At 32.8% G+C, this 15869-nt stretch overlaps 1 protein-coding gene across 1 annotated transcript in view; it reads left to right on the forward strand.

The window, feature by feature from the left end:
• The first annotated feature begins 603 nt into the window (after nt 1-603).
• Nucleotides 604-15869, forward strand: part of LOC124354998 (putative sodium-coupled neutral amino acid transporter 7) — a 32344-nt gene continuing 17078 nt past the window's right edge. Inside the window, exon 1 of the mRNA XM_046805857.1 lies at nt 604-1045. Coding sequence (XP_046661813.1) covers nt 865-1045 — 181 coding nt within the window. The 5' untranslated portion in view covers nt 604-864. The remainder of the gene's footprint in view (nt 1046-15869) is intronic.

Below are 15869 nucleotides of genomic sequence, written 5' to 3' on the forward strand. Positions count from 1 at the left end.
TGAACATGTTTACAACAAATAAATATTTGATTTGATTTGATTTACTTCACATGTATGAAAATATAATTTCCTTCTCTAAAGCAACATCACTTGTACCAGCTACAAAGAAAATATTTTCACCAGGATCGCAACTATCTTTTTGAGACATGATATCCAGTTTATTTGCATGTGTGTAGATGTTTATGTTTTTGTCATTTTTGGTGTTCTCTTATTTAATCCTAATGTAATGTTTGGTTATGTTTCTTCACATTTCATAAACTAAAATTGTAGTGTAAATTATGAATTCGCAATCCGTTTGAAGAAATACATAATGCACCACATGAGAGTGCGTCCATTTACTTATTTTGTTGTAAATTTTATTATTATACCGTATCGTTAAAAGCTAGTTAATGTAACTTTATTGCACTGCGCTTCTCACTTGGAGACAAAGATTTGTATTTTATTTTTAACAGTTGTAGTCACTACTACTTTTCCTTTTACTATTATTTATTACACAAAATTAATGCAAGTGTTACTCTTTGTTCTTTACTCTTTGGGTGTATGTTGATTACATTATTCCTTGGTATTCTTATCAGTGAATCAGCTGTGTTTGTTTGTGATCAGCACATTGTTCAGAATTTATTTAGGACAGAAGTGTCAAAATTAGTCGTGAACTTTGAGGTTTGAGTAGGAGATAATATTAGTATGTCAAGTGTATTTTCAGGCACCTACGCTTAGTGTATTACATTATTCTATTCATACAATAAACATAAGTAATATGTATATTATTCATAATAATGTTTAATAATAGGTTTTAGTAAAGCATGAGATGAATGATTTTTATTTTCTTGGACAATAAAGATTTAACAATCTACCTCTACCATCATGGATGACTATGTTCATGATGATTCGAATTTCGCCCTTCAAGTTGAACAGAATTTAGATGTTGTGTTTCCTAATGATGACAGTTCTACAACTGACAATTATTCGACTCTAGGAGGTTATGGTTATGCTTCAAGTTCATCTAGTTCTTCAATTGATTCACATTTAATTTTACCTGAAAGAAGTGAGTGCAGTTGTATATTATTTTTATGTATCTGTAAGCCTACATCTACAGTTCTCAAAATATTCTCTCTAGGAATAACAAAATGTCTGTAAAACCATCATAGAAGCCTAAACTTTGATTGTTCTTTAACAAACAATTTGTAAATAATTGGTTTTCATCTTTTGAGGTTATGGTTTGTCTTTGAATTTCAATTAGCTATTTTAAGGTAAAAAGTGCCATGGCAAGGATTGATTGCCTCTAGACTAATGGGTTGTACTTTACTTAAGCCACACTAGCTATAATGATCTCAAATCTCTTATCAATTTCTTAAAGCAACTTAGTATATTTTCATTTCCAGAAAGAATTTTTAGGTGTCATGATCCATAATTGCACAGTAACATATATGTTTGCACTTCTAACATGCCTGACAAAACACATTTTGTCGAACTAGTGGATAGTTAATCCTTGATTGACAAGCAGTCACTCGATACAAACTACAGTACACAATGTCTTGAGAAGTACTGGACCACAGCCCCGGAGCACTCAGACAACAGATACACAATCAGTCCTGGCCCCATATAGCATTGAGGTAAACAGATATCGAGACATACAGCACACAAACACAACATTAAAATATTAAAAACTACTATTTATGAATATGTCTTCTAAAACCATGTTATTTGTTATTTACACCCCCTAAAACCATGTATATTTTTGTTCAGGAGGATGAGCAAAATACGTTAATAACGTCAAATTCGTCATTTGCCGGGTTGGCCTTTAACCTCATAGATACCCTACATGAATTTTAGAGAGCCGAGCATTTTTGCAACAGATTTTACCTCTGTGATGAAGATTGATTGATGTTTATTCATCAGATTCTACCTTTATGTTGACATTTTTTCTTCTGTGCTCACGGTCTTGTTCCTCTTTCCCAACATTTTTGCAACATTTTCTGATGTGCTTCTTGTTATAAAATAATTATTTTTACCCAGATTGTGTGATCAGACATTTATTCTGCGTTAAGTACGAGTACATTTAGAAATAAAGACTTTGTGTTTGCCATTAGCCTTTTCATATTCATATTTTCTTCAGTAAAGTTTGGTTCTTGGAAGATTTTAAGTAGAACAATGGAGTTACCTTCAACAAGTAGTGAAAGGGTACATACCGTACAAACTGTGATTAATATGAGCAGTGGGTGTTCTAATTTGGAATTCAGAAATTGTGTTCTTTTTAGTCTGACATTGAGTTTTAAACGGGTTTTCCTTGTGTGGTGGCCATTGTCCTCTAGCTGAGAGGATACATTAAATGTTGGGTAGGGTATGATAAGCGGACCCGGTTTTGGGTAGGGTACGATTAGCGGACCCGGTTTTTTATATCGTAATTGTATAATGATATATCGGCCCGATGGTATTGATGAAATTTGCCAAGGGCCGACTAGATCGGCCTTTCTAATATTGGACATCCTGTTGCTAAATATTGACGTATGATATTGTAAAACGTATCAAATTAAAGCCCAAGAAATGTACGGCATAATTCATGTAGTGATAGTTTATACATATAGTATACAATATTTTTATGTAGCTAGAAGGCTATGGTGCGAACCGCCTGTTGTCACGCTGCAGTCGTTTTGTTTACGTTCAGTTGTTTCTGCTAGCTGTCTAGTGTGGCTGTGTTGATGTTTTGATTAGTTTTTGCTTCCACATTAAATTCAACAGAAAAGAAAAATCTGCCGTCGCACACCACTGCATAAATACTGGACACACTATATCACAGAAAAACTTAAAACTATTAAAACATGTTAACACTCCAAAATATTTAAATGCATGGGAGTCATATTACATAAATCAAACAAATACAGATGATCTATTAAATCAAGAAGATGGACCAATTCAAAATTCAATATTACTTAAACGAAGATTACAAAAATAACATTCAAAATTTATATAGTATAATACCAGTAATAATTTAATTATATTTACACACTACGCCACACAGGACAAATTAATATTAAATCACATATGTTAACTATTATTAATAATCAAATTTACTTTTTGTATTTATTTTGTGATGTGTCTGAAGAAGATATCTTGGATATCGAAAGGCCTCACAAAACAATAAAATGTATTAAATATTGGTTTTATGTTTTTAATGTAATTTAACAGTGACCAATATAAGCTCCATCTACAGCATTTTGATTAGTGTTTTAAAAGTTTCCTACTTTTATTACTTCAGTTAAATTTCATTTTTTAATAAGGTATAGTTTGCCGAAATGAGTAAAAGGAACAGATCGCCCTTAAGCGAAAATAGGTCAGATTCCGTTATATGCCCCCAACGCTTAAACTTTTTTCAATGAACTTAGAACGTTATAAAACGATATAGTTGAGTAATAGAACAAACATTATGCCCCCAACGCTAATTTTTCATTTACGTATGATTATAATGAATTACAATTGGTTACTAGCTAATCATGTGATGCTGCGTGGCCTGCCGTAATCGGGATTCTCGAGGAAGATAAGATAACAGCAACAACAATACCGATCGCAATACCTGGAAATGCTTGTTGATTGATGGAATGTTAGTTCTGTTACTCAACTACATCGTTTTATAACGTTCTAAGTTCATTGAAAAAAGTTTAAGCGTTGGGGGCATATAACGGAATCTGACCGCGAAAATACATTAATTCATTCTTAGCCTATATGATAAAAACACTCACTCAGTTATTTCATCTGAAGGATTTAGTATAATAGGCCTAATGAAATAAGCCCAAAGTAATTAATTTAAGTCTGTTCATAATAAATAAATAACAGTTGTATAATCTACCTTGATTTAATTTCATAAAACTAGTTAAATATATTTTACATGAACAAGAGTAAGCGTGCATGTTGGTGCAGGTTTTCAGCATTTTGCAGCAATATATAAAAAATTCAAAACTCAGTTATATATAAATGTATTTTTATGAAACTTGGTACATTTATTCCAACTAACATGGGAACATAAAATTGGCACATAACACTAATAAAACAAAAATAAATAAATACTTTTTGTATCTTAAACAAAATAAATGTGTTTTTTGTTTTTGTATTTTTGTTTACACATTTATAAATATTTGTTTAAATTTATGGTCAAAATATATATACCAATTTGTAGCATGTATCTTGCCCTAAATAATAAAGCAAAAAGTGTCTCATTATGTTAATTTTTAAGGAAGATGTTAATTTTTTAGTAAAATACTGCAGTAACATAAAAATAGTGCTTGGCACTGAGGGGAATGGCCTAACCCTTTAGGATTATTTTACCCTCAAGGGATGATTGGTCAGAGGGGAAGAAACCTCTTCCACCAGCGGAGCTCGAATGGTACACAGACGGCTCCAAAACAAAAAGCGGCACAGGCGCTGGAATTCTGGGAGTGAGACCATGTAGGGAGCTGGTGGTTCCTATGGGTCCGTATCCGACAGTCTTTCAAGCGGAGGTCACAGCCATTATGGAATGTGCTCGTGAGAATCTTCGTCTGCGATATAGGGGCAAGACGATTAACATTTTCACGGACAGTCAGGCAGCGCTGAAGGCGCTGGATTCCTTTGCAATCAAATCCAAACTGGTTTGGGATTGCTATCAGACCGTTTCCTCCCTTGCCAGAATCAACAATGTAACCGTTTGTTGGGTTCCTGGTCATGAGGGGATTCTTGGGAACGAAAGAGCTGATGTCCTGGCCAACCAGGGCTCAGCAACAATTATGACGGGCCCTCAACCGTTCTGCGGTGTTCCAAGGTGTGAATCCTCTAGGGTTGTCTCGAAATGGATTTGCGCGGAGCATGGGAGAAGGTGGAGGTTGCATCCGGGTTTTAGAGTGAGTAGAATGGTATTACAGTCACCTTCTTCCAAGGTGGCTTCGGACCTTCTCTCATTAAACAGATCAATGTCTTCTAAGGTCAATGGTCTCATTACGGGGCATGGTCACCTGAAGAAGCATCTACACAGAGTTGGCATCCTTCAGGAGAATCCGCTCTGTGGAAGGTGTAATGAGCAGGAGGAGACTGCTGAGCACCTGCTCTTTGATTGGCCTGCAATAGCAAGAGAGCGGTATGCCATCTTTGGTAGCATGGACAGGGGTGGTGAATTTTCCCAGGAGGACCTGATAGGTTGTTTTTGGCAGTTTGTTGAACTGCTGAAGTTGTAGACTGGTAGGCCTCATGGTGTTTCCGGGGTGCGCAAAAAGCACTTGAGGCTTAAGTGCATGGCAGTAGGCCGCCCCAAGGAAAAAAAAAAATGATTGGCACTGGCTGCATGACCTCCACCACTTCGCGTGGCACTCAAAGGGTTATCATAATCATCGATATATAATCAATTGATACTGATTTGAACAATTAATTTAAGTAATATATATCAACAGCTGTTAACACTTTCAAATAATACATGTAATACGGGTAATTAATCGTTCAATAGTAACATTTTATTATTAAAAATGGCAGTCAATTTTAAAATAAATACACGGCATTGCTTTGAAAGATGATAAGACATGTTTTTCGAGACTTCCACATGTTGGACTCGTACCGAAAAACCCATTATGTGAAATTTGTGCTAAAGAAACAACTGTAACTGTGAGAGGACCAAATATGGTCATCTTCAGTTTTCCTTATTTTGGTTATAATTTATAATAATTTGTTTGATTACTGCAAATATTAATTTCATATTTTAATTTAAAACATACAGGGTGATTCAAAACTAAACGGCAATCTCTCGAGAGCTTATTCTATAGCTAAAAACAAGTAAAAAAAGTTCATATAACCATATGCCCGGAAAACGCTTCGTTAGCGAGTTACGCCTAGCGAAAGATTTCGCCCGGATTTCAGAACCCTTGGTGAAGTCAGGCCGTATAAAAATGGTAAAGGTAGTTACAAAGATACAAATACGATTTTTTTATGTTTTTATATCTGACAAATTTATTAAAATTCGTCCCAGAGTTGTAAATTGCAATACTTTCAGAGATATCTTACGTAAAACACAAGAATTGGTGCAAAGAAAATAACACATTTTTGTGTTTAACGTAAGATTACTTCCATAAATGTCAAATAAAGGTCATTTTTTTCTTAAACAGATTTGTGTAGAAACATTTAATTCTGAAAAGATTCATGTGAATTACTTAGGAAAAAAATTAATAATAGGTATTGAAATTTAGCTTTATTTAAAAATAAAACAGACGCACAAAAATGCATATTCTTATCTGCATAAAATATTAACTAATGTTTAGGTTGTGAGTAACAGCTGATCATTTATTCAACACTTTTTATCGTCATATTTTCTTTGCAAAGGTTGGCAATATCAGCTGATCAACAATTAAGTTCATGAAGTAATATTTGAATAACCTTTATGGGTAGTTTTTGTATTGTGGCGTGTGAAGATTGTATTTTGTGAGATCCTGTGATTATTTAGAAAATATTTTATACAAGTGTATAAAAATATTTTATTAAATATTTATTTTTATAAATATTTTATTAAATATTTTTATAAAAGTGTATGTAATTATCTTAGTAAATAATGGCAGATAATGTAAATGGTATGTATTCGTTTGAAGAGTATACGGGACATGATACTGATTTACGGCAAAGTTAACAAGAATGGTTTAGCTGCAGTTCAGGAATATCGTGATACTTTTCCACATCGAAGACACCTGATCGCAAAACATTTGAAGCTGTGGAGAGACGACTTAGAGAAACTGGTAGCTTTAAACCGAAGCGAATAGATACTGGTCGTCAACCTAGCGCAAGGAACTATAATAATGAACAAGCAATAATAAATGCTGTAGAATTATCACCAACCACAAGCACCAGACGATTATCACGTCAGTTAAATATTTGCTAGTCAAGCGTATGGCGGACACTTCATGAAGCACAGTTGTACCCATTCCATATAAAACACGTGTTCAAGACTTATTACCGCAAGATCTTAATAAACGGAAGATGTTCTGCCGCTGGTTAAGAAGAAATTTGTTTACGACATCAGTATTTTCTTCGGCGTATTTCTCGTTACTGATGAATCCTGTTTTACTAGAAATGGAATTGTAAATTTTCGTAATACCCATACTTGGGCGTACGACAACCCACATGAAACTGCGACGAGGCATTTTCAACATACATTTTCAGTCAATGTATGGCTTGGTGTTCTGGGTGATAATTTTGATTGGTCCATTTTTTCCTCCCTAATTGACTTAATGGGTAGCGTACTTAAATTTTTTAAGAACAAACCTGCCTACCCTCTTGGAAGATATTCCTGTTCAAACAGAATAAATGCATGGTTTATGCACGACGGAGCACCTCCACATTTTTCTAATGATGTGAAAAACTATTTAAATGATACATTACGGTAGACAATGGATTGGTCGAAATGGACCAGTAAAATGGCCCACCACGTTCTCCTGACCTCACGCCAGCAGACTTTTTCTTATGGGGTTGGATGAAGTTCAATTGTTTATTCAAAACGAATTAACACCATAGAGGAGTTACGTAATCGCATTACAGAGGCGGCAGAAGAAACTATCAAGAATGCTCCAAACGTTATGAAACGCGCTAGAAAAGAGATTCGTCGTGCGAAAACGTGCATTGCTAACAACGGAGGACACTTTGAGCAACTATTATAGGTGATTATTACAGTTTTATAAAGGTAAAATACATTTTATGTTAATGTTCAGTCTAGAATAAATGATCAGCTGTTACTCACAACCTAAACATTAGTTAATATTTTATGCAGATAAGAATATGCATTTTTGTGCGTCTGTTTTATTTTTAAATAAAGCTAAATTTCAATACCTATTATTATTTTTTTTCCTAAGTAATTCACATGAATCTTTTCAGATTTAAATGTTCTACAAATCTGTTTTAAGAAAAAAAATGACCTTTATTTAACATTTATGGAAGTAATCTTACGTTAAACACAAAAATGTGTTATTTCTTTGCACCAATTCTTGTGTTTTACGTAAGATATCTCTGAAAGTATTGCATTTACAGCTCTGGGACGAATTTTAATAAAATTTGTCAGATATAAAAACATAAAAAAAACAATCGTATTTGTATCTTTGTAACTACCTTTACCATTTTTTATACGGCCTGACTTCACCAAGGGTTCTGAAAATCCGGGCGAAATCTTTCGCTAGGCGTAACTCGCTAACGAAGCGTTTCCGGGCATATGGTTTATATGAACTTTTTTACTTGTTTTTAACTTATTAGAATAAGCTCCCGAGAGATTGCCGTTTAGTTTTGAATCACCCTGTATAATTGTTATTGAGGACTGTAGATACTGTTATATCGATTGATAGTCTAGGATTTGAGATACGAATATTAGGTATCGGTGATTACATTCTTCGATACAAAAAACCGGGTCCGCTTATCGTACCCTACCCCCGGTTTTTTATATCGAAATTGGCAAACGATATTACTTAATCATAACCATCGATATAATCAATCGATACTGATTAATTATTTGTAACGATTAATTAAATAATCTATATCAATAGCTGTAAACACTTTCAAATAATACTATTAATGTAATATTTTCATTTTATATTAGTAACATTTGATTGTTACAAATGACAGTCAATTTTAGAAAACTACGTGACATTGCGTTGGAAGATGATAAGACATGTTTTTCATGACTTCAACATGTTGGACTCGTGCGGATAAACCCATTATGTGAAATTTGTGGGAAAGAAACAACTGTAACTGTGAGAGGAGCAAATGTGGTAGTCCTAATTGGGGTTATAATAATTTGTTTGATCACTGTAAATATTAAATTCATATTTTAATTTAAAACATATGATTGTTATTGAGAACTATAGATACTTTATATTGATTGATAGTCTAGGATTTGAGATGCGAATATTAGGTATCGATGATTACATTCTTCGATATAAAAAACCGGGTCCACTTATAGTACCCTACCCATTTGTATGTTTCTATTATTTTCTTTTCTTTATTATTTACCTTATTTTTTATATTAACCTTTTTTATATTAAACCCCATAATATAAAGTTTATAATATTAAACTTTATATTATGAAGTTATATTATCACTTCATAATATCACTTCATATTATGAAGTGATGTGCCAGAAATCTCAAGCCATTTTTAGACAAAATGTTAGGGTTTTGTAAAAACTCATAACTCAGTTTTTTTTTTTAAGATATCACTTAAGCTATTTTTTTGGTTTTAAGTGATATAAAAACCAAAATGTATATCACTTCTTATAAATGTAGTTTACAGAAATATACAAATATAAGTAACATGTATTCATAACCATTCTAGCCATAGTGTTAAATGTAGCTTTCTTCCAATATATTACTGTTCGCCTTTCGTCCAAATGATTATAGCATCTGGTCCATTCACATTTATGCCACACATATATTTATTGTAGCTATCAGCAACTTCAGGTATTTTGCTTACACAATTTTCAATATGTCTTTTTTTATTTTATCAACAGATAAAATAGAAAAAGCAACAGTATATTGCTTTTTATTGACAATAATAGTACTGGATTTTGTTGTCTTCTTTTCTTTTATGCCAAGCTAAAGCAATGCATTTTGGTGCATATATAACTTTTGCCCCACTTGAAATTTGTGCTTCATCTCCATAGGGACATCTTTCCTATTTTTACGCAGGGTTCCTGTGATGTAAGTGGCCTTACTATATAAATATCTTGCAATTGGTATTGATGTGAAAAAAATTATCAACAAAAAGATGATAGCCTTTCCCAAGATAGTTTCCAAGTTTCAGTAATTGTTTTATAATAGTAAACGCCAATCCCTGATCCTCACTTTTGTTAGTAGACCTAGAAGACTCATTTTTACCTTTGTAACAAAAGAAACCTAGACAGTATTTTGTGACATTGTCGCTTATCGTCAATAGCTTAATACCCCAATGGCTATGATGCTTATTGGGAAGGTATTGTAAAATTTGAGAGTGACATCGAGTGGCTAAAAAACTTTCATCTATAGACAGTTCACGATGTGGTGTGTAGTGTAACCTAAACAGTCTGTTTGCATGTTCAACTATTAGTAAAAATTTACTACATGGATCGTAGTTTGGTTCTCCTGGTTTACCCAAAGAATTGTCCGTAATATGGAAAAATTGCAATATAGCCTCAAAACGATTGCGACTAAACATTTTTCCAAACCATGAAATGAATTGTGAGTCACTTTTATTCCAGTAGCTTTTTATAGTGGGCTTTTTAGTTAGGCCCATATTTAGTGAAACAGCCATAAAAACCTTTCAATTTTCCAAGTGTAATGTTTGACCATTTTTGGATTTTAGATTGAGGTGTATTATTTAGCCATCGTGAGACTGAATATATTTTTTCACATATTCATTGGTCATGAAAACGTTAATAAAATTTGTCAACAAATTTATAGTACAGAAAAGATTGAAGTACTCAATTGGTTTTACATTACCTGGGGGACAATGCTTAGACCCAGGGTTTTCAAAGTAAGGAAACAGTAATGCTTCCAGGATCATTTGATTTGTTAACTTTTCTCCATAAAAAATTTGGTTCTTGATCACATGGTGTACTATGCCTACTACGGGGCACATCGTTGTTAAATATATTTGTTCTAGGCCTACCTCTATGTCTTCCTGTAGGAGTAGGTCTCATTAGAACAGTAGGCCTACCAGATTAAGTTGCTGGTTGAGCAGCGTCCTCATCTGATGAATTTTCAAATGTTTCATAAGTAGGATCTTCTTCCGTGTCATCTAAATAAGTTTCAGATAATCCACTCTCACTTTCCTCTTCAGATTCAGAAGAAATATTGTCAAGATAACCATCACTCAAATCGTCGTCACTAACCACATTCACACTATTTGCATCCAGGGTATTTTGTTCTCTTAGGACACGCTTATAAATTTTACTTAGTCCTACAAGAACCTTAGCGCTGCTTCCAGAGTGACAGGGTATTCAGGATGGGTAAGGTTAGGGGATAGGTGCCGCCTTCTATCGAGATCCATGATGAAGAATTAGGGCACTAATCTCAAAGTCATGTCTCCCCCAAAGAAGGGGAGGCCAGCTCTGAACCAGCCTCTCCAGTCACAGCAGGCAGGAGGTGGCACATCCTTGTTGAGGCTAGCAAGAACCTCTGATAGTAGACTAGACCTATTGAATTACTCTTGCACCCCAGAATCTCGACATTTATGGTTAATGATGTGCTGCTCCTGGGCATCCATAAGGTTGCCCAGATTTAAGTGACACATCGGTTTTTGTTGTGCCCAGTGTTAGGTTCAACTGGAAGGTATTAACAAGCCAGAAGTGATCCCTGCTGGATTTTTTAGGCGGGACCTATGACTCTACATTATATCCTATTATAATTTTTCAAAAAATATTTATACGATTAATTTCTGTAAGGGGGAGGTTTGAACATACATGGCCAAATTTTGCTGATTTAAAGATTCTTTCGTTATGTAATTTGTATATGTATAAAGTTTTAAGGATGTACTTCATTAGAAGCAGTTCATTCTTTTCAGCACAAGAAATGGGGTACAACCTAAGATGATATCAGATAGTTTTGGCTGCCCAAGTCCAATTTCACTACTCACCAAATATTTTATAGTAGTGTTGCACCAAAATTGTTCAATATCATGAATGATAAAATTCCTAATTTTGTCTCATTCAAACAATTTTTTAACAATCTAGGAATATGGATTTTTGGACAGAAATTTATTGATGACCTGCTTGAGATAGTGAGGGAGGAGGTTAGGTTAAAAATGGTTTAGAGTTTTAATTAAGATACAAAGCTAACTACATCTAGTTTATTTATATGACGGTTTTACTTAGCATCTTCATCTTTATCTACTATCATTTTCATAAGTTTTTGATGCACAGAAAGATTGGGTTTTATGTTTTTCATTCTTAAAGTAACTTTTTATGTATTAATTCTTTTGTTGTGTTGCGAGTTGATGCTAGCTTTGTTTTGGTTTGTTCGTTCAAGTGATGGCGGTCCCAATTCAGGTATCACCTAGGGTGTCCCAATTTATTTTGCTATAATATATATGTATTTACTGATTTCTCTGTTAATGTAAAATTTGTATTTTTATATGAAAAGTTGTATAATTGTTTATCAATGTAAGTGGGTACACATTATACATTGTGTTATTCTTTTGTTATAGTTTTTAGACCTATATAATTTGTAAAGCTATGTATTTGTATTTCTGTCAGAATAAAGATTTATTATTATTATTACAAGCAAAATCAATGTATGTTTTACAGAATCAGCACAATTTAATAAGTTACACTTTTGGGTCCCATGTTGATGCCACCTAGTCCATCTCGATTTATGGTTCAAAATATTAAAAAAAACTTGAGTTTTTTAGCTGACACGATTTAAAATTCAATCGATCAATAATAATAAATTTGTAAAATTTTCACAAATTCCATCTTTAGTCTTGTACCTGTTGGTGGTAGTCAGTCATAATAACTGTTGAAGAAACACAATAGAATAATAATAAGGATTAATACTTAAGGAAGTAATAAATTGAACGTCTCACCGAAGTAAAGGAATTATCACCAAATATTTTTTAGAACTATACCTATGCATTGGCTATTACATGAAAAAAAGTGGAGAGGATTACAAGTATACCTTCTTATATAAACAATTAAGAAATGACTACAAGTATTTGCAACGATACAGCACATTAAAATCTTTCAAAATAATATGTATATTAGTAAAACTATAAAGAAATAAATTTACACATATTCTGACTGTTGAATACTAAATGGTTATTACCAGTAACTTTTAAATAATATTAAAGTTGAAGAATTTACTCTGAAATATACTTCTAACGACATGTGCTCACTTGATAACTGGCGTTAATTATTAAGTGACTTCAAATATTTGTATTTTCCTTTTGTATAAAGGTTTATACAATATCCCAGTAAAAAAAGCTACCTTAGTAAACAGCAAAATTCCTATCTGAAAATCGTAATTTGACTATAAAAAAGCTGCTTACGTAAAATCCCTTGCAGATGGTTCAGAAAACTATTAAGACGCAAACCATTAACTCAATTAACAGCAAAAGAACCCCAGTAAACCACTTACAAGCGACCTCTATGATTGGTCACCAACTATCCAATCGCAAGGTCAGAGAGAACAAAGTAATCTTCAAACTACCCCTATTGTAATCACGTTAACAAACTAGACTACCAGGAACCCTGCTATCTCACTGTATCATCCTACATCTGCAAACCCTTTCTTGAGAAATTACTTAATTTTATTTACCTATATACTTTGACATCACTAACTAAATTCTAAAATATTTTTGCATATATTTTCTCCCACAAATATTAATACATATATTTTTAATTGCCTATGTAGCAAATGCTACAAGTACATTCTTTAGTATAGTACACGTGAGAATATTCAGTAATAAGTTGCAATTACAATATTCGGATCAATTTATTCGTTATTAAATTTAGTTAAAATTTTTGGATTTTATAAAAATTAAGCATTCTTAATTATCTAGATTCAAGATAATTTATTTGTCTTTAGACATTTTTGTATAAATGCAATTGACAATGTCAAAATACTTAACATATATATTATATTTCTTGATATGGTGTTATCTTATAAATAAGAAAGAAAGTACAACTCTGCCCATATATATATATATATATATATATATATATATATATATATATATATAATGAAAGAAAAGCAATCACTTCATTAAAACATAATAAAAACATAGTTATTTTACGTGCAGACAAAAACAACTCGATTGTTATTCAAAATATCACTGACTATATGTTAGAGGCTGAAAGACAACTCAGTGATACTACTACATACAAATTATTGTCAAAAGATCCAACTGAACAATTTAACACTGAAATTTCTGAATTTTTGAAAATGAAAGGCCCAACTCAAAATTTGTCCGACCAAGAAATCAATCTACTAACACCAGACTCACCTAGAACTCCAGTTTTCTACACGCTACCTAAAATACATAAACCGATTCGCCCTCCGCCTGGACGACCCATTGTTTCCAGCTACGATTCACCAACAGAAAGAATTTCAAGCTTCGTTGACGCTCATCTGCAACCTTTGGCCAAATCTTTACAGTCACACATAAAGGACACCAATCACTTCATTGACAGACTTTCTGAAATACCCCAGCCCCTGGACGGTGAATTAATTTTGGCTACAGTTGACGTGGAATCATTGTACACAAATATTCCTCATGACGGAATAAGAACTGAAGAACATTTTTTAAGTTTAAGACCTAGGAATTCGAAACCTTCTACTTCTTTTTTATCTGCCCTAGTAACCTTTATACTTACCATGAATAATTTTAGATTTAAAAACAAAAATTACTTACAAATGAAAGGAACCGCAATGGGAACCAGAATGGCACCTTCATATGCAAATTTATTTTTGGGACTTCTGGAACAAAATTTTTTAACATCTCAAAATTTAAAACCGTTATTTTGGTTCCGATTTATTGACGACATTTTTATTATTTGGCAACATGGCATGGATAGTTTAACACATTTTATTCAACAATTAAATTCATTTTCAGTTTTAAAATTCACTTTCAATATTTCTAAAAATCTTGTTACGTTTTTAGATGTCAATGTGTTTTTAGAGCAGGGACACCTAAAAACGAAAATCCATGTCAAAGATACAAATCCAATGCAGTATTTACATTACTCAAGCTGCCATCCTGGTTACGTTAAAAAATCTATTCCGAAAAGTCTAACTATTAGAGCAAAGAGACTCTGCTCTAATAATCAGGATTATTATTGTCACACTGAAAAATTAAAAAATGTTTTTAGAAATAGAGGATATCCTAACAAAATTGTAAATGATAACATGCAAAAATCAAAAAACTCTACTCCTAGGAATTATAAAAACCAAGGAAAATTTATTACCACCTATCATCCAGGGCTATACAAAATTAATGGTATAATAAAAACTGCACACAATATTCTACAAGCTTCACCTGTAACCAAAAATGTGTTTTACTAATCCACCTAAAGTAATTTTTAAAAAGCCTCAAAATTTGAAAAACATATTAGTAAGACCAAAACTACCTAAATTTAAACAAACCTTTTGGCTGTGAACCCTGTTTTAAGCCTCGCTGCAAAACCTGTAATTTAATAATAAGTTCAAAACATTTCTGTATCATCCAGGGCTATACAAAATTAATGGTATAATAAAAACTGCACACAATATTCTACAAGCTTCACCTGTAACCAAAAATGTGTTTACTAATCCACCTAAAGTAATTTTTAAAAAGCCTCAAAATTTGAAAAACATATTAGTAAGACCAAAACTACCCTCTGATGAGCTAACTCAAAATTTAAACAAACCTTTTGGCTGTGAACCCTGTTTTAAGCCTCGCTGCAAAACCTGTAATTTAATAATAAGTTCAAAACATTTCTGTAGCAGCACAACGAAAAGAAATTATCCGATAGTTGGTAAAATGACTTGTGAATCCAGCAATGTCATTTACCAATTGTCATGTAAAGACTGTCCGAAGGACTACATTGGTCAGACCATAACTCCATTGCACATTAGAATGAACAAAAATCGCAGCGATACAAATCTTAAAATTAAATCAAATCCTATTTCGGCCCATGCAATGGAGCATAACAAAAAATTCGATGAATGCTTTTCTCTAAAAAGTATTAACAAAATTCAGAACCCCCATAAACTTAAAATAAATTATTTAGAAATAGCTCATCAGAGGGTGCTACAAACTAAACATCCGGATGGTCTAAATTTAAGGTACGGATAGCAGTATGTATAAATTACACGTTACAATTTTAATTTATAACATTACACATTTAACTACAAATTTAATTTATAACTTTAT

The sequence above is a fragment of the Homalodisca vitripennis genome, chromosome 2 (genome assembly GCF_021130785.1).
Source record: "Homalodisca vitripennis isolate AUS2020 chromosome 2, UT_GWSS_2.1, whole genome shotgun sequence".
Taxonomy (NCBI): Eukaryota; Metazoa; Arthropoda; class Insecta; order Hemiptera; family Cicadellidae; genus Homalodisca; species Homalodisca vitripennis.